Source organism: Macadamia integrifolia, chromosome 7, assembly GCF_013358625.1.
Source record: "Macadamia integrifolia cultivar HAES 741 chromosome 7, SCU_Mint_v3, whole genome shotgun sequence".
Lineage (NCBI taxonomy): Eukaryota > Viridiplantae > Streptophyta > Magnoliopsida > Proteales > Proteaceae > Macadamia > Macadamia integrifolia.
The window spans coordinates 32,897,807-32,917,867 of NC_056563.1; the positions used below are offsets into that span (position 1 = coordinate 32,897,807).

The 20,061-nt window shown below is 39.7% G+C and overlaps 3 protein-coding genes and 1 pseudogene across 3 annotated transcripts; 1 reads left to right on the forward strand and 3 right to left on the reverse strand.

Moving 5' to 3' along the window:
* Positions 1 to 1,766: 1,766 nt before the first annotated feature.
* On the reverse strand, positions 1,767 to 2,493 carry LOC122083668 (MFP1 attachment factor 1-like). Its single transcript, XM_042651538.1, has one exon. It carries the CDS (start codon positions 2,464 to 2,466, stop codon positions 1,933 to 1,935), a length of 534 nt encoding a protein of 177 aa, XP_042507472.1. The 5' UTR covers positions 2,467 to 2,493; the 3' UTR covers positions 1,767 to 1,932.
* Positions 2,494 to 6,729: 4,236 nt separating this feature from the next.
* On the reverse strand, positions 6,730 to 9,438 carry LOC122083795 (cytochrome P450 81Q32-like). The gene is made up of 2 exons (XM_042651689.1): positions 8,454 to 9,438; positions 6,730 to 7,472 (listed from the first exon to the last, which is right to left on the reverse strand). The coding sequence occupies exons 1-2, from the start codon at positions 9,360 to 9,362 to the stop codon at positions 6,852 to 6,854; spliced, it is 1,530 nt and encodes a 509-aa protein (XP_042507623.1). The 5' UTR covers positions 9,363 to 9,438; the 3' UTR covers positions 6,730 to 6,851.
* A 2,337-nt stretch (positions 9,439 to 11,775) lies between these two features.
* Positions 11,776 to 16,497, forward strand: LOC122084934 (annotated as a pseudogene).
* A 626-nt stretch (positions 16,498 to 17,123) lies between these two features.
* LOC122083796 (cytochrome P450 81Q32-like) lies at positions 17,124 to 19,872 on the reverse strand. Its single transcript, XM_042651690.1, has 2 exons — positions 18,846 to 19,872; positions 17,124 to 17,954 (listed from the first exon to the last, which is right to left on the reverse strand). Exons 1-2 carry the CDS (start codon positions 19,749 to 19,751, stop codon positions 17,334 to 17,336), a joined length of 1,527 nt encoding a protein of 508 aa, XP_042507624.1. The 5' UTR covers positions 19,752 to 19,872; the 3' UTR covers positions 17,124 to 17,333.
* Positions 19,873 to 20,061: the final 189 nt, after the last annotated feature.

The following is a 20,061-nucleotide window of genomic DNA, read 5'->3' on the forward strand; positions in this document are numbered from 1 at the left end:
AAAAAAAAAAAAATCGACCGCCTAGGTACTAAAGCGTGGTATGGCGTCCATGGCGGTCGACATGGCGACCGCCAAGTGTGAGAACATAAATCGTTGAACTGCCATGACTCAATTTTACCGCCGGGACGCCAAGGCGCCGCCTAGGCGACGCCTAGGCGACGCCTTGACAACTATGGCAAGGACTACTTCAACAAAAGGATCAGACCAATCCACTCAAAATAGATATTACTAAGGACCTTTGTTATAACATTCACAACTACTGGGAAAAACTTCAAGATTTACAACATGGTCTCATTGGCTACACTGACCCTGTTTGACCTCTATTCAGAGCCACACTTGTTGTCAAACAGTACATGCATTCATATTGCAAACTTTCAATCTCCGTTCAAATTTCCATGGTAAGCCAGTGTATAGCCAGGGGAAATTAGACTCCTAAATGGCATTCACATGTGAAAACAGTATTTGTGTATTCAAGCAGTTGAAATAAATCAATAACAGAACAATGAACAGAAGAAGTCTTAGCCAATCAAAGGAATATATTGTTCTGCCTCAGAAGGATAAGAAGGCCACTTCTCCAAATATTATAGGGGTTTCTTGTCGAAGTCAAGAGAAAGATAACTTAAAAATATGCCTTTTCAGGTATGATTCTGATGTGTAGTCCCATTCAATCTGAGGCCGGACATTAGGGTGAAAATAAATCACTTGTTTCCCTCTGGCCTACCAATACACACAGAGATACATTCTTCGCTATGATCCCTCAGTACAAGCCTAAAATAACAAAATATTGACAGAATTCAGAACAAAGAAAAGTGAAAAAGATAAAGTATTCAATCAATGTCAATTTCCCTCCACTTTTTTCATACAAAAAAAGAGGTAGCCCTTTAACCTCTTTACTCTGGCCAATTCCAAGCAGGCTTCAGTATCTTGATCTTCAATTTGACATATCATTTGCTTCAACAAGATTTTCTAAGTCCAAGTGCTATGGTTGGTCAAACTAAGCTTACACTATCAATGTGAAGAGAACTGTGGCCTACAGCCACAAAGGCAAATTTTTTTTTTCAGAGAAAAAAAATGAGTTCATGGCCTGATATTGCTAGGTTTTAGGAACTAGTGAATTGCTATATAACCCGGACAACTTAACGTTGAAGATACACCTATGTCTAACATTCATGCATTAAGGATTTGGACATTGGCATGGCAGGAACACACTTAAACAGATCAGTCCAAGAAAAAAGGTCCAAATTATTGCAGTCATGGGTCACCTCCTCTTGTTACAACTAGTTTCAGTCACCAGGAAGCCCGCAATGACAACAGGGTTATCTGAATGTCCATGGCCGGGAATTGGAAATGACACACAATGACAAAAAGCTCAAAAACCCTAAGTCCTATCAAGAATTTATGGGGTTTGGTTATACCATAACATGTCTGGTACAATGGCTGTAACTTCTGCAGACATAAGTCAAAAAAAGGTATACAAAACCAAAATTAAATAAATGCCAAGCTCCATCTCGTCTCAGAATAATTGCTTATTTCTTCACAAAGAGTGTCTCCTCATGCGTGTAAGGTATATGGGCATGAAGAAAACAAGAGATACAGAAGAACAGGAGCTTAGATCAAGCAGAAAGAATTAAGAAGAATTAACTCGTATTGTTTCTCAAACTAATAACATTTTCAATGATTTAACTCTTAGAATTCTTATAGGAGACGAAGGGGACAAATTCGACAAAGATTCAATTAACAACCACAAAATTCAATAAGAACCACTCTGAACGAAAAGCCACCGACAGTTCATTTCATTATTTCACAAGACTACCAATATAATAGCGGAAGCGATCCATAACCAATACAGATGGATTTCGCCGTACAAAAAACTTCAACAATAAACCCAAAGGTAACAGAAACCCTAACACGAAAATCAAAACTCAATTTCACCTAAGATTCAGTTTGGGCAGATGAGATTTCCTCACTGGCAGGACGAGTAGCAGACGCGGCAGTGACATCTGTGGCGGCATCGGAAGCCTTCGATGGATTGTCAGGGGAAGACACAGAGGCGGCTCTGGCTTTTACAGTTTCGAGCATTTTCTTGCTGATCTCCTTAGAGTAGAGCTGAAGAATCTCGATCCCGTCGTCTTCGGCTGTGTTGGAAGAGGCAGCTAAGGAAGGGGCAGAGTAGGCTTCCTCTTCGATTTGGCGAGCGGCAGAGGAGGCCTCCTCTGGTGGCATAGATCCGTAGCGCTTAGAGAGGACAGAAGGGGTAGATAGGGTTTCAACGAGGCGTTTGATAACGGCTTCCCGTGTGTGCTGCGTGGGAGGCCAAATGCTAAATCTACTCATCTTCTCCAGATTCACGCCCGAACTCTGCTGTGGCTGTTGCTGCTGCTGGGACTGGTCGGTTTCCGCCATTGGAGTCGGAGGCTTAGTTCCTTCGACTTCGACCTCTCGGTTGCTTTGCTCCTTGTCACTCATTCTAGAATTTGTTGCAGACGATCCAAGTCCAACCAACCCTTCAAACAAAAAAATTGTACTCTGGCCCACAATCGCGACAGAGGATAGATCTCTGCTCTCCGTTTAGAATATCTGATGTACCTCAAGAGAATTTGGACGGCCCGCCTTTAATAATGCAAAAGGTTAAATAAAAGGCACTGAGTAGAGACAACGGCGTAGACTGGAAGACAAGCCAATAACCAATAAAAATATCGACACGTCAATAAAGTTTAGAATGATGAACAAGAACCAGTCGTAGCGGGTCCATAGTTAGCAAATTTGGATTCGAGAATTATTCGGACGGAGAATTATTCGGATTGATTAATTTAAGGATTCAGTCAAAAAAGTGGTCAAAAAAGGTTATTGGGTTTTTTTTTTTATTGTTTTTTATTTTTAAAATAATGTTTAAATGGATCGAATAATTCGGTTTAATTCGGATTTGATCCGAATTATTCGCGATTTATATTCACTTTTGAAAAAATCACGAATTTTAAAGAATTTTATTTTTAATTTGGATTCGGTCCAAAATTTTGATAAAATTCAGAAAAATTCGATTCGACCAAATAATTCGTGAATTATTCGGCCGAATTGATAACACGGTTCCAGACTCCAGATGACTCCGGACGAGTTCGTGGAATAATCACTATTCATGTGCGGTTTGGTGACAGCTAGTCCACAGCTGCCCTTTTAAATGCTCTTAATCAAAATAGGTGGAAAGTGTGGACATAATGATTTTTTTAACCAAGAGTTTGGGTCGGCTTATGTGCACACACATATACACTGTTGGCATCGAACCTGAAACTGTGCAATGTTCAATTTTACAATCTTCTCCCCTGGGTGCGGACTCTATAAGCCGAAGTTATCACAACTAGGCTATCCTAATATTCATACGACGGGTGGTTAATGATTAATTTGTAATTCTAGATTAAAATGTCTTCGTTAAGAGTATAAAAAAGGTTCATGTTAGGCTTACCTAATTGGATTGGAAAGACATTGCGCGTCTTCATTCTTATTCTGTCTCTCTTGCTAGGTGGTGTAAGGTGGCTTGGAATATGATCAATATGCTACATTGTCATCATAAAACCATTTGTCTTGTATTAGTGGTACATATGCATTGTGTGTACTTTGATGCAGTACATTTTATGGGTAAGTTAATGTGTGTCTTCTTAAATCCTTTGGTTGCAATTTGTCGCACAAGAACAATAGACAACCATGCACGTATTGAATAACATTATCCAATACACAATTAGGACATGGAGTTGTGTATTGATTATATATTTTTTAATCCGGAGTTGTGTGTTCGAGTTGTTACTTTCGTACTTAGTGGGGCTATCAAGAATTCGTTATCTCATTCTTCCTTTTATAAAAGTAAGTTGAATGATGAATTATCTTGGTGATGAACATAATACATATATGACACTTTGACTTGACCGATCTATACGGTCCGATAGATAGATAACTAACACTTTATTATGACCTGTCATTATAAGTCTATGACTGATTTATAATGATGCATCAAATTAATAGTCGAAATTTATTATAATTAATCATAATCCATCTATCTTTGTATTCGAAATCTCGCATTTGCCTTACTTTGAATCTTTATATAGCGGAACACATTAAGTTAGGATAAGGTTTGAATATTTTGTTGCATTCCTAATAGGTGCAATGAGCAATGCCTGACAAAGTACAAGTGGAGACTGCCTCCACCTAGATGCAAGGACAAAACACCATGCAGCATATACACGGTGTGAAGCTTCAAGATCCCGTCTTTCCCTTTTCCTCCCGGGAGTTAATTTTCATTCTCTCTTTATCTCGAGCTCAGTTCTTGATACAAAGTAATTCAATTCGATGGAGCTATTGTACTACTTTATTTTCTGTTTCCCCATCATCTTCCTACTCTCAAAAACTTCTACTCCAACAAAAGAAACACTTGCCTCCTTCACCAACTGCTTTTCCAATACTAGGCCACCTCTACCTCCTCAAGAAACCATTACTTAAACGAACCCTAGAGGGCACTTGCAGACCAATATGGCCCAATCCTATCTCTCCAATTCGGATCCCGCTCTGTTCTCGTTGTTTCCTCTCCATCAGCCATCGAAGAATGCTTCACCAAGAACGTTATCATCCTTGCAAAGAGAAGAAGATGGTAAGGTTTCAGAGGAAGAGAGAGGTGTTTCTGCAGGGCTTGATCGATGAGCATCGACGGAGGATGAGCGATTATTTTATAAAGGCGATGAAGGGGGAGAGGAAGAAGACACTTGTTGATGCTCTGTTGTGCCTTCAACAAGCAGAACCAGAGTATTACTCCGACGATATTATCAAAGGCCTCACAATGGTAAGTAGAATCAAAACTTGGGCTTGTTCATTATCGATGAGATGCACGCCCTGGGATCAAAAGCCCAACATGTATGAACCCAATCTAGACTTAACACAATTTAGTGGTGTCAATTCAGTCCCACTTAACCAACCAATTAAAACTGGGATTAAACCAACCATTTAATAAGTGGTTCGATTTTGGTCTTGGCTTTTGAAAAAGTACAGATTAAACCAACCGAATAACTGATTAACAGGACTGGATACGGCTCAACTGAAGGGCCCAATCAAATAACTGGAAAAACCGGACTGAAGACCAAAACTAAGAAACCAATTAAAACCAACAGAAACTGAAACTAGACCAAACTTATTTCTAGTTTTCAGAAGACTATTTACCAATTGATACATTATTGATAATCAGGTTGGATTTTAGAATTTGTAGAACTAAATATGTTCTAATGGGATGTCAACTGGACCAAAACCGATTAAACCAATTGATGAGAACTGGGTTTGGTCCTAGCAACAGAATTAGAATCACTATGATGCAGATTTTTCATCAAAGTAGACTTATTTTATTAGGAATAAACCTATGGTTGGATTCCATGCATGTTAGGCCTTTGATCCCATGTGTTTTGAGTGTAATAGATAACTTTTATGGGATCTAAACTGAAGATATTACGATTGCATACGGGAATTAAGTATGTTAGCTTTTGTTGACCATTGGATTTTGTTAGTTTCGTTTAAACCGTTTGATTTATATTTATAATTTTAATTTTAAGTATCTTAAAAAGAGCAATACAGACAAATATGATACGAGTTTTTTGGGAGGAGGAACAAATACTCTTTGTGATACAGGAATGTCATTTCCTTTTTTATTATTCAAGATAAAAGCAGTGGGACCCAGCCTTTTCTGTTCTTCTTTGTTATTTCTTCTTCCTCTTACTACTTCAACGAGCTGGCAACGGCAACGAACTACACACCTTTGCTTCTCCAACTACCTGCTAAGGAATTAGGAATTTCCTAAATCAAAACCCGATCTCTCTCCTCCCATCTGAATCCAACTCTTAAATTAGAACCCTATCTCCCTCCTCCCATCTAAATCCGATCTTTCAATTCTCACCCTGCCCCGCCCTATCCCCACCCTCTACAACTCACACCTCCACGCCTTCTCTCATGAAATTCTTCCCCCCCACCCTCACCTGCATCCTCTGATTCTCCCCTTCTAAGTGGTTTTTCCGAGTAAAGAACAATTGAATCTACAATTTCAATTTCTGATGTTTCTTGCGGTTTCAGCCATGGATAATGAGCCTTGGGAGAAGCAGTAAATAACACTGTTTCAGCGGCGACCCCACGCTTAGTTAATTAAGTATAAAACTAGCAAAGAAATGAAGAAAAAAGTGAGTTAGATTTGGTTGCAGAGATAGGGGTTGGGATCGGGTTGGTTGTAGAGGGGGTTCGAGTGGGCGCAAAGCTCGGAGGCTGGTGAAAGGGGTAGCTATGGCAGGTTGGAGGTGTAGGTAGTGGAACGGAGGTGCGGAGAAGAGGAAGGATAGAAGTAGGGATGGGGCAGAAGTTGCAGGAGGTGAATGGCGGACAGGAAGAGAAACGATGGAGAAAAACCATACCATCAATAGAAGTTGTGTATAGCAGCTGACCGGAAATGGTCTCCGGAGAGATTTCTTCCAAGTAGCAGAGAGAAGAAGAGGTGTAGGGTACATCCAAAAAGGGGAGATAGAAAATATACGGAGAAAAATATACAAAGTACTACATATTGTGTATAATATTATTTATTTGAGTACAATATACTTTAAACATATTACATATATTGCTATTTTTCGTCCAATGACAGATACCGCATCTTCATCATCTAATGGCTAATAATCTTCATCATCTAATGGCTAATAGGATGCTAACATCTCTTATCCCTAGGTAGTCCGCGCGCATTGCCCAGCCTTTTCCCTATATACCATGTAGAACCATAACACATTAACACCTGCACCAAAAAAAACAAAGGAAGAACCATAACACCATAAATACACAAAAGTAAAGGTTCAAAGCTGGGTGCATAGACTAATCATGGATGGACGTGGCATGTACATGGCCTCCAATGGCTTGGCCTTGGGGATAGTAAGCCCTGGATCTTCGCTCATGTCCACCTTCTCGGGGCCAACCCTTCCCCACTCAAAACACTGAAGCAGGGCTCCCAATGCCAAAGACACCACCCTTATGCCCATGCCTGCACCTGGACACATTCTTCTCCCCAAACCAAATGGGATAAACTTAAAACCTTCTCTTTCTCCTTCGATACCTTCGAACCTCTCTGGCTTGAAGCTTGTGGATTCAAACCAGATCTTAGGATCTCTGTGAACGGCCCAGGCATTCACCAAGAGTATGGTTCCAGGATGGACAGCATAACCCCCTATACTGCACTCTTTAGATGACACATGAGGTAATAGAAGTGGTGCCACAGGAAACAGTCTAAGCGTCTCGTTGATGATACACCGAAGGTAGGGAAGCTTTGCAAGATCTGAGTCTTCTATCAAACGCCCTTGCTCGACATTGTTGTCAATTTCTTCCCTGGCCTTCTTTAGTGCCTCTGGATGATTTAGCAGCAGTGACATTGCCCATTCAAGGGTGAGCGCCGAGGTGTCTATTCCTGCTGTGAACAAGACCTGATCACAGATTGTAATATTTAACAATGTGAGGATCCGCATCTCATTAATAATAAACAAGTGAAGACTCAAGAAATCTTGATCAAATCCTTTAGTTATGTGGATTAGAGTATCAGAACAGTTCGCTCCACGGATTTGTTTTGTTGACAACAGGATAGTTCTCGGTAATCAAGCCAGTTCCTGCGGTTCTGGTGGGGCAATTCCCAGATCTGTTCCGTGCAATCTCTCTGGTGCCATTGAAGGCCCGATGCACATCCAATGGCTAGAAAAACTCTAGCATGTAACCCAACACATGGGTGTGCACCCAGGTCCTCTCAGCCATTGAATGCATGATGGGTCTCCAATGAGGTTGGAAAGGATTTTTTGCAAAATGAAGATTTGTTCCCTTTAAAAGTGAGACGTTCCTAAGGCTTCGTTCGATTGTTAGGAAAAATTGATGGGATAATAGAGAGCGTGCACATTACAAGTGAGATGAGGAAATAAAAAGAAAAAAGGGATGGGATAATAGAAAACGTGCCCATTACAAGTGAGATGAGGAAATAGAAAAAAAAAAGGCTCCATTTGATTGCAATAGGAATTTAAAAGAAAGAGAAGTGAAATTTTCATACTTTAAAAAAAAATATTTATAATCATCTTATATGATTACATAAATTATTTAATTTTTTTAAATTTATTTACTAATGATATGTTTTACAAGTAATTTTTTACTTTTGCATATTACTCACTCCTACAGTCTTACGGTCTTCCATCGTAGTTCTTCCGAAGCCCCTTTTTGACTTTAGGGAACAAAACAAAACGAATTGAAACGAAGCGAGGGACAATTCCACAAATGACCAAACACATTACATGGTAAACCCACTAGCATCAGTGATCAGCCAATGAAACAGCTAAAATTGGGATCGGTCATAGCTGATTTCGATCCAAAATTAACCGATTCCATCGATCTAATACCGATTCTTAGAAAAAGGGCAAGATGCTTACCAAGATAACGCCTTTGATAATATCGTCGGGGTAATATTCCGGTTCTGCTTCTTGAAGGCACAAAAGAGCATCAACAAGTGTCTTCTTCCTCTCCCCCTCCTTAATCTTTTGGCTAAAATTACTCCTTCTTCTTCGACGATCATCGATCAAACCCTGCAAGAATGCATCTCTCTTTCTATGAAACCTTATTATCTTCTTCTCTTCGCCCACGAAGCCAACCCACCTCAAGAATGGCAAGAAATCAAGCATGCTCATGAACATGGTTTGACTGGCCGGTTGCTCCCTCAAAATCTCGAGATACTTCTCCCGCAGCTCCACATTAACCTCTTTGTCTCCAAAAAGCCTCTTTCCCGTAACCAACCCCATCGTGATGTTCAGAGTCAGTTGTAAAAATAGGGATTTCAATTCCACCTTCTGCAATTTTCCCACATCTGAGCCTCGATACAATTGACGAACAAGGTGGGTGATCTCTTTGTTTCGGATAATCGAAGAAGTCTTGAGACTGTCAGAGGAGAAGATTTCAACGTTGGTGATTCGGCGGAGGATGGACCAGTGATGACCATAGGGAGACCATATAAAAGCGGTGTAGTTGTAAGCTAGATGTTCACCGGCGAAGCAGTAAGGCCGGTTTGCAAGGATGGTGTCGTTCTTGGTGAAGCATTCTTCGATGGCTGATGGAGTGGAAACAACGAGGACAGAGCGGAATCCAAATTGGAGAGATAGGATTGGGCCATATTGGCCTGCAAGTGCTTCTAGGGTTCGGTGAAGTGATTTCTTGAAGAGATGGAGGTGGCCTATTATTGGAAGAGCAGTTGGTGAAGGAGGTGAGTGTTTCTTTTTTTGGAGTAGAAGTTTTGAGAGTAGGAAGAGGATGGAGAAACAGAAAATAAAGTAGTACAAGAGCTCCATTGAATTGAATTGCTTTGTAACGAGAATTGAGCCTCAAAGAAATAGAGAAGGAAACCCTAGCAGGTAACGATTTTGAGGAGCTTCACTGCACTCACTATAGAGGAGGTTTTTGCCTTTAATAGTAGGAAAGACTTTTTTTCTTTTTAAAATAATTTTTACGTGGGGAAGGCATTCCTTTTCTTGATCTAAAACGTGAAAAAACACAACAATGAACAAAGCTTCCTTCATTGATGGCTGAACAATGGGACAAAATTTTCCTTTACTAGTGGCTGAATGCTAGAATGGCTTGATGTGATTCCATCTTTTTCCCTATTGTGTAGTTCACGATGAAACAATTCATTCACCTAGGGCCATTTAATAATGTTTCTGTCGTTTCTTGAAACATAAATTTATATTTCTAGAAACAGAAACGTAATTAAAGGTTTTTGATAAGTCATGTTTTTAGAAATCAATAGTAATCAACGAAAGAAAAATCATGAGTCGTTTTCAGAAACGGCAAAACCTGGGTCGTTTCTTGATCCATAAATAAGAAAAAAATTCAATTTCTATTTCTGAAAACAAGTGAAATGAAATAGGTTTAACAAATGCATTTAGTTCTGTTACTCTAGAAATGACAGAAACATGTTTCTTGAAACGTTATCAAACGGACCCTAGGTCTTAAGAAAACTCAATTCACCTAACCGACTACTTTATAATATAGAAGTCTGTGCCCCTTCCACCGTCAACACTTCAGCCTTTGAAAACAAAGTTGGAATAATTGAACCTCTAGGTCTCATTTTTTCTATAGAAATATATCACCTATAGTGACGGTTTCTTATGTCCTCTAAAGCGTAGCTCTATGTTGGTTGTTTTCTTATTTTATCTATTAAAATCACAAGTCAACAAAAACATTACAGTGGCAGTTTCTTTTAGTAACAGTGGGTTTTTTTCCCTATAATATGTCTCATCTCATTTTTTCCATTAAAATATATTTTTATTGTTTTTTTTAATAAAAAAATAATATGTCCCTCCATCATAGCCTAGTATTATAATACTATTACTACTTTCTACAAAAAATAAAAAAATAAAAAAATAATACTATTACTACTAATAATAAATGCTTTATTATATTTCTAGGGTTCCCCTCACGAATTTGTTGTCAACAAACGATGATCCAGTATACCATATCTTTTCCATGAAATTTTTTGTCTGACTTGATAAATTTCAATGTCTTTGAATTATCCTTTTACGTGTTTGAGACTCAAATTTCTAGGTTTCCTTACTCTCCGTTTGTTTCGACATGGATAATTTTCCATATAAGATTTACGGTAAAATTAGATTTTTCGTCATTTGTTTTGCAACTTGGAAAATTTATTTTTAAGAAAAATTTTACCAAGACCTCTGTATTTTTTCGGAAAAGCCCATGACAAATTTTACTTCCAATTCGTCTGTAAAATAATCCTGGTAAATCTATCGGGCTTTGCGACGCTCCCAACTTCGCAACCGAGAAACTCCACTCCTAGCTCTACAACTGAGAACGAGAGATCGATCATTCCCACTGATCGATCTCTCCCTCTTAACTTCTCAATATTTGGAGGGATATTGCAAAGACCTTCCACAGGCCATTTCAGATCTGGTTGAGGAGATAGGAAGTGCATTTAAGTGTTGGTGTATGATGTCTTGTATTACATCACAGTTTAATCTAGGGAGTACTGGAGCAGGCGCCTCGAAAGATAGGACGGTGCTTCCACTAGCCAGTTAGCGGGATGTAGGGGTTGCAAGGGGGCAGAAGGCCCCCTTGCATAGTGTGGGCGTAGCCCCCCGCTCGAATTTTTATTTGAGAGTAGTTTTGTATTTTTTGGATTAGGATTTTTTGCTATATATTTGTAGCGAGGGTTTCTTTCTCTGTAATGCAAGCAATACTAAGAGATGTGAGGATGAACGTTGTAACCCTATTTTCCATTGATAGTGAAGCATGATCTCATCTCACTAAGGACGTAGGCAATCTTGTTGAACCTCGTAAATTAGTGTGCATTGTTTGTTCTTATTTTTTCATTATCTTCTACATCGTTTTAGGGTTGCATTTCTACAAATTGGTATCAGAGCTCTAGGTTTTCATTTTCTAGGGTTTGCTATCACGATGGCAGGAAAGGGATCGAATGCCAAGTATGATATCGAGTGATTCAATGGGAAGAACAATTTTACCCTTTGGCGTCAAAGGATGAAGGATCTTCTGATACAATAGGGTTTGACGAAAACGTTGTTGGGGAAGTCGAAGAAACCTATAAAAATTACTAATGAAAATTGAGAAGAGATGGTGGAAAATGGGGTAAATGCTATTCGATTGAATCTTTCTGATGATGCCCTACAATACTTTGTGGGTATCGAATTTGCACCGTAATTATGGACGAAACTTGAAAGCATCTACATGACGATGTCCTTAATGAATAAGTTGTTCGTGAAGAAGCAACGGTATTCTCTACAGACGGAGGAAGGTACTGATCTATTAGAACATCTTAACACGTTCAATCAGATCATAAGCAAACTTGCAAACTTAGAGGTTAAGATCGACGATGAAGACAAAGCATACTGTTGCTATCATCTCTCCTAGAATCGTATGATCATCTGGTAATGATTCTCTTGAATAGGAAAGAGACTTTTGAGATGGATGAAGTCGTGGCTGCCCTTATATCCAATGATACGAGGAAGAAGGCCAGTAATACAAAATCTCAAGGAGAATGCGTTTTCGGAGGTGACAAGGAGCATAAAAAATGGAGATCAAATCAGAAGGGATCTGGGAAGAGTCGATCGAAATCAAAAGGGACAAAGACAAAGGTCTCTTGTTACTATTACAAAAAGAAAGGTCATCTGAAGAGAGAGTGCTTGAAGAGGAAGGTAAATTTGAAAAAGAAAGGTGTAGATAACGCATCTCAGGAAGCTAGCATGGATGATAGTTCAAATGTAGATGATGACGATGTACTCTCTATATCATTAGATTAGAATCAACCTTTTGATTATTGGATTTTAGATTCTGGATGTTCATATCACATGTGTCCACATAAGGATTGGTTTGATATATATTGACTATATAATGGTGGGTCTGTCTTAATGAGAAATGATGCTGTGTGCAAGACCATTGGGATAGGCACTATCAAAATTACGATGTTTGATGGGATAGTAAGAACTTTAGCAGATGTAAAACATGTACCAGAATTAAGGAAAAACTTAATATCTTTGGAGGCACTTGACTCAAATGGCTGCAAGTACATAGCAGAAGGTGGAGTTCTCAAAGTTATTAAGGGTGTTATGGTTAGCATGAATGGATAGCTAACAGGAAACCTATATAAACTCATAGGGAGCACAGCTACAGGTGGAGCATCTGTGATTACAGATGTAAGATCTAATACTGATGATACTTATCTGTGGCATATGCGGCTAGGGCATATGGGAGAAAGAATATTGATGGAGCTTCATAAAAGAAAACTGTTGAAGGGAGTGAAAACTTGTAAATTGAACTTCTATAAGTATTATGTATTCAGGAAACAGTGCAATGTTAGTTTCAAAACTGTAAAACATAAGAGTAAGGAGGTGCTTCATTATGTACACAGTGATGTATGGGGTCCTTCAACAACCAAATCTAAAGGTGTGGTAGAATATTTCGTGACCTTTGTTGATGATTACTCAAGAAAAGTCTGGATCTACTTCATGAAGCATAAAAGTGAGGTGCTTACTAAATTTAAGGAATGGAAGGCTAAGGTAGAAAGGAAGGTAGGAAAGAAAATCAAATACTTGAGAACAGAAAATGGAGGGGAGTACACATACAAGACGTTTCTAAAATTATGCAAAGCTGAAAGGATTACACGTCACTTCACGGTTCCAAAGATACCACAACAAAATGATGTAACTAAAAGGATGAACAAGACACTTCTAGAAAAAGCTAGGAGTATGAGGCTGAATGCAGGGTTGAGCAAGAGTTTTTGGGCAGAAGCAGTGAATATGGTATATTTCCTCATCAACAGGTCTCCATCAAAGATAATTGATTGTAGAATTCCCGAAGAGATATGGATAGGAAAACCTAGAGATGTTGTGTTTAATGGGTTTCATATGGTAAAGTCAAATTACAGTTCACAGGTAGTTGATAAAAATAAAAAAAATTCTACTGTGTAGGAGGAGTTAGGTGAGTCAGAAACAATAAAAGAAAATAAGTCATCCAGAGATTTATTAGGACAAAAGGAAACAATAGAAGTTCCCTATACTGTGGCAAAGGGTAAAGGGAACCGTACTCACAAAACACCTGTGAGATTCGGGTTTGAGGACATGGTTGCCTATGCCCTCAGTGTAGATACAAATGATCCATCTTCCTACCATAATGCTTTGAATGAAGCACAACATGATAAATGGATGATGACTATGATGGAGGAAATGGAGTCTCTGCAGAAGAACAAGACTTAGGAGATTGTGAAAAACCCAAGGGAAGAAAAATCATTGGGTGTAAATGGGTTTTTCTTAAGAAAAAGGCAGATCTGAGAAAGAGCGTGAAAAGTATAAGGCCAGACTTATAGCTAAGGGATATGCATAAAAGGAAGGGATAGACTACAATGAAATATTCTCTCTAGTAGTTAAATACACTTCAATGCAGGTACTACTTGCTTTGGTTGCCATATATGATTTGGAGCTTGACCAATTTGATGTGAAGACTGCATTTCTTCATGGTGACTTGAAAGAACAGATTTACATGGAGCAACCTAAAGATTTCAAAGTGCAGGGAAAAGAAGATCAAGTTTGTCTACTTAAAAGATCGCTTTATGGTCTTAAGCAATTTCCTAAGCAGTGGCACAAGCGGTTTGATTCCCACATGATAAAGATTGGCTACATAAGAAGTGAGTATGATAGTTGTGTTTACTATAAAGTGTCAAATGATTATTTCATTATTTTGTTGATGTTTTATATTGATGACATGCTAATTGCTATAAAGAATAAACATGATATAGTCTCTTTAAAGTCTTTGTTCGTGCTGAATTTGAGATGAATGATCTTGGTGCTGCTAAGAAGATCCTTGGCATGGAAATCCTTAGTGATAGAAATACTGGTAAACTTTGGGTAACTCAGAAGAGATATATTAAAAATGTTCTAAAGTGTTTCAACATGAAAAAGGCTAAGCCGGTTAGCACTCTGTTAGCTAGCCACTTCATGTTATCTAAAAGAGAATGTCCTACAATATATGAGGAGGTGGAGCAGATGTCTCAGGTCCCCTATGCTAGTGCAGTTGAGAGTTTCATGTATGCTATGGTTTATAATAGAGAAGATTTATCTCATGCAGTCAGTGTTGTTAGCAGATACATGAGTAATCTAGGGAATGAGCATTGGAATGCAATTAAGTGGATCTTCAGATATTTGAGCAAGACTCAAGATATAGGTGTTATGTTCACTAGTAAGGGAAGTTCCAAAGAACTGGTAGGTTATGTTGATTCTATCTATGCTGGTGATTTAGACAAGAGAAGGTCTACTACAGGGTATGTATTTACATTGGCTGGTGGACCTATATCATGAAGGGGTATGTTTCAGTCTACAGTTGCATTGTCCACTACAGAGGCAGAGTACATGGCTACAGTTGAGGCTGCCAAGGAAGGAGTCTGGTTAGCTGGATTGGTTCGTGAGTTGGGGTTGGAGCAAGGAGGTACAGTATTATATTGTGACAGTTAGAGTGCCATACATCTTGCAAAGAATCATGTGTTTTATGCAAGGACAAAGCATATTGATGTGAGATTTCACAAGATCAGGGAGCTTGTGGCAGAAGGCAGTGTTCATTTGAGAAAAATTCATACAGATCTCAATGCTACAGATATGCTTACCAAGCCCGTTACCACAGAGAAGTTCGAGTCTTGTTTGGACTTGATTAATATTACTTATTGTTGAAGATGAGGGACGCACCAAATAGGTGCGGGTTTGTACCTCTGAGAGGTACGAGGATGAATATGTCTATAGGTTATCTTTACAGAAGGCTCGACAGAATTCAAGCCAAGGTGAAGATTGTTGGTGTACGATGTCTTGTATTTTGTCACAGTTTAATCCAAGGAGTACTAGCGCAGGTGCCTCAACAAACAGGACGGCGATCCCAGTAGCTAGTTAGCAGGCCATGGGGGTTGCAAGGGGACAGAAGGCCCCCTGCATAGCGGGGGCACAACCCCCTACTCGAATTTTTATTTGAGGTAGTTTTGTACTTTTCGGATTAGGGTTGTTCGCTATATATTTCTAGCGAGAGTTTCTTTCTCTATAATGCAAGCAATAATGAGAGGTGTGAGGACGAGTGTTGTAACCCTATTCTCTATTGATAGCGTAGCAGAATCTCATCTCATTAAGGACGTAGACAATCTTACCGAACCTTGTAAATCTGTGTGTATTGCTTGTTCTTGTTTTTCCATTATCTTCTGCATCGTTTTAGGGTTGTGTTTCAACAATAAAGATTGGGGATTCTTCCAGGTAATCAACCATGGTGTGCCCTTCGATGTTCGTAGGAGAGTTGAGATGGCGGCAATGGACTTTATGATTTGCCTTTGGAAGAGAAGCGCAAGCTGAGGAGAGACGAGGTCAATCCATTGGGTTACTCTGATACAGAGCACACCAAGAATGTGAGGGATTGGAAGGAGGTCTTCGATTTCACTGTCGTTGATCCTACCGTGATTCCACTTTCCGATGAGCCCGACGATTAGGCCCTATGGGAGATAAACAATCAATGGCCTGATTATCCTTCTGATTTGAGGTATTTGTAATTTTAATTGATCATCAAGAGTTTTTCTTGCTCGTGAAATTGAAAATTGAAAATAAAAAATTGAAAATTGAAATGGGCATATAATGCAGGGACACCTGAGAGGAATATTGTCGAGCAGTTGAGAGGCTAGCGTTTAAACTGGTGGAAGCCATCTCACTGAGCTTAGGCTTGCCTACAAAACGGTTTAACTAGTTCTTCAAAGACCAAACCAGCTTTGTCGGTCTCAGTCACTACCCTCCTTGCCCTTCACTTGAACTCACTTTCGGCATTGGCCGGCACAAGGATGCCGGTGCCTTGATCGTCCTTGCATAGGACGATTTAGGCGGTCTAGAAGTGAAGCAGAAGACAGATGGTGAGTGAGTTAGGGTGAAGCCCATCCCTGATTAGGGATTATTCAGGTAATCATCCCTCTTTTAATTTAGCCTTTATCTTGACTTAGTATAGATAAGAGTAGCTAATAATGGGACAACAAGTGTGGAGCAACGACAGGTATGACAGTGTGGAGCATAGGGTAATGGCATCTTATGTAATTATGTTAAATAAGTTTACCATGTAAAATAAATGGCAAACAAACATTGGAAAAATTTACGATGACATTTTACAAAATATTTTACTTCTTGGAAACAAACACCGGAATTTTTTTTTTAAATGTAAATTTAACATGTGAAAATTTCCCATGTAAAAATTTTACACCGAAACAAACGTAGCCTTATTAATTTCTTATCGGCCAATGATGATCTTGAAACCGAATCTTTTTATTTTTATTTTTTTGAACTCCCTCTCAAATTTCTTGTTAGTCAATGATGATCCTCGAAACATAATCAATTCTTGTGGAATTCTAATTGGCATAATCTTTTTTGGGATAAGGCTAAGTTTTGTTATTATTGTTGTTGTATGATCTTTTTTGGATTTTTTTTTTTTAAAATAGCTACACCTCTTTTCAGTTCCACATTTGCTCTAGGTTTCAGATCTATGAGCAGAAAATGTTAGCCAAAGTCTCCTGAGACAACATAGCTAGATCACCGATAAACTCCGCTGATCATAGGTGATGCAATTATCAAAGTAGTACTTTTACAATGTATTAGCCTACCATCCAGGCAATATATTACATGAACTGCAAATCAACCAACCAAAGACCCTAAGCACACAATGATGTGAATGTACGACTGCAAGGCTTATATATATGGAAGAACTCTTAACACCACAAACACATAAGCAAAGGATCAAGGCTGAGTGCAGAGACTAATCATGGATGGACGTGGCATATACATGGCCTCCAATGGCTTGGCCTTGGGGATTGTAAGCCCTGGATCTTCGCTCATGTCCACCTTCTCGGGGCCAACCCTTCCCCACTCAAAGCACTGAAGCAGTGCTCCCAATGCCAAAGACACCACCCTTATGCCCATGCCTGAACCTGGACACACTCTTCTCCCCAGACCAAATGGGATAAACTTATACCCTTCTCTTTCTCCTTCGATACCTTCGAACCTCTCTGGCTTGAAGCTTGTGGGTTCAAACCAGATCTTAGGATCCCTGTGAACGGCCCAGGCATTCACCAAGAGTATGGTTCTAGGATGGACATCAAAACCCCCTATGCTGCACTCTTCAGATGACACATGAGGTAATAGAAGTGGTGCCACAGGAAACAGTCTAAGCGTCTCGTTGATGACACACCGGAGGTAGGGAAGCTTGGCAAGATCTGAGTCTTCTATCAAACGCCCTTCCTCGACATTGTTGTCAATTTCTTCCCTGGCCTTCTGCAGTGCCTCTGGATGGTTTAGGAGCAGTGACATTGCCCATTCAAGGGTGAATGCCGAGGTGTTTGTTCCTGCTGTGAACATGATCTGTTCACAGATTGTAATAGCAATGTAAGGATGCGCATCTCATCGATAATGAACAAGTATAGACTAAAGAAATCCTAATCAAATCCTTTAGTTATGTGGATTAGAGTATCAGAACAGTTCGCTCCACGGATTTGTTTTTTTGACAACGGGACAGCTCCTGCGGTTCTGGTCCGAAGACTCCGAACAGGCAATTCCAGATCTGTTCCATATAACCTCTCTGATGCCACTGGAGGGCCCAGTGCGCAATTTATGGCTAGAAGGACTTTGGCACGTAACCCAACACATGGGCATTCACCCTGGCGTTCCCAATCATTGAATGCATGATGGGTTTCTAATGGCGTTGGAGAGGATTTTCTGCAAAACCAAGATTTGGTCCCATTAAAAATGAGACGTTCTAGATGCAATTCGGCTCTGTTGGTTAAATTGGTGGGATAATAGAGAGAGTGTGGCCCACTACAAGTGAGATGAGGAAATAGAAAAAGAAAGGGAAAGAAATATGGGAAACCATGGGTTTGTGGGCCAAGTTTATGGGCCGACATTACATAAATACATTTCCTCTTAAGGGTGAAACAGTGTCGGGTTGGGCCGGGTTTTTTACAATCTTAATCTAACTCTAGGTCCCAAAACTCAATACAAGCCTAACCCAACCCTACAGTCCTATGGTCCTACATAGTATAGTTCTTCCGAAGCCCCATTTTGGCTTTGGGGAACAAAACAAAACGAAACGAGGGACAATTCCACAAATGCCCAAACACATTATACACCCACAAGGCATCGGTGATCAGCCAATGGAACAGCTAAAATCAGGATAGGTCACAGCCGATTTCGATCCAAAATTAACCGATTCCATGGATCTAATACCGATTTTGAAAAAATGGAAAAAAGGCATACCAAGATGATGCCTTTGATAATATCGTCCGAGTAATAATCCGGTTCTGCTTGTTGAAGGCGCAAAAGAGCATCAACGAGTGTCTTCTTCCTCTCCCCGTTCATCGTCTGGGTAGAATCACTCTTCCTCCTTCGACGATCATCGATCAAAACCTGCAAGAATGCATCTCTCTTTCTATGAAACCTTATTATCTTCTTCTCTTCGCCCACAAAGCCAACCCACCTTAAGAATGGCAAGAAATCAAGCGTGCTCATGAACATGGTTTGACCGGTCGGCTGCTCCTTCAAAATCTCGAGATACTTCTCCCGCAGCTCCACATCAACCTCTTCCTCTCCAAAAAGTCTCTTTCCCGTAATCAACCCCATCGTGATGTTCAAAGTCAGTTGAAGAAACAGGGATTTCAATTCTACATTCTGCAATTTTCCCCCATCTGAGCCCCGATACAGTTGACGAACAAGGTGGGTGATCTCTTTGTTTCGGATAATCGAAGATCTCTGGAGACTGTTAGAGGAGAAGATTTCGATGCTGGCGACTCGGCGTAGGATGCGCCAGTGATGACCATAGGGAGACCATACAAAAGCGGTGTAGTTGTAAGCTAGATGTTCACCGGCGAAGCAGTAGGGTCGGTTTGCAAGGATGGTGTCGTTCTTGGTGAAGCATTCTTCGATGGCTGATGGAGAGGAAACAACGAGGACAGAGCGGAATCCAAATTGGAGAGATAGGATTGGGCCATATTGGCCTGCAAGTGCTTCCAGGGTTCGGTGAAGTGATTTCTTGAAGAGATGGAGGTGGCCTATTATTGGAAGAGCAGTTGGTGAAGGAGGTAAGTGTTTCTTTTTTTGGAGTAGAAGTTTTGGGAGTAGGAAGAGGATGGAGAAACAGAAAATAAAGTAGTACAAGAGCTCCATTGAATTGAATCGCTTTGTAACAAGAATTGAGCCTCAAAGAAACAGAGGAGGAAACCTAGCAGGTAACGGTTTTGAGGTGCTCACTACACTCACTACTAAGGGTGTTTTTGCATTTAACAATAGGAAAGACTATTTCTATACGGTAAAAAGGTCGTTTTTTAAATTATAAATAAGTAGAAATTTTTATTTTTATTTCTGAAAATAAGTGGAATGAAATAGTTTTATTAAACGTTTTTTGTCTCGTTTCTATTCTTTTTTAACATAAAAACGATCTAAACGTATTTCTTGAAACATTATCAAATGAGCCTAA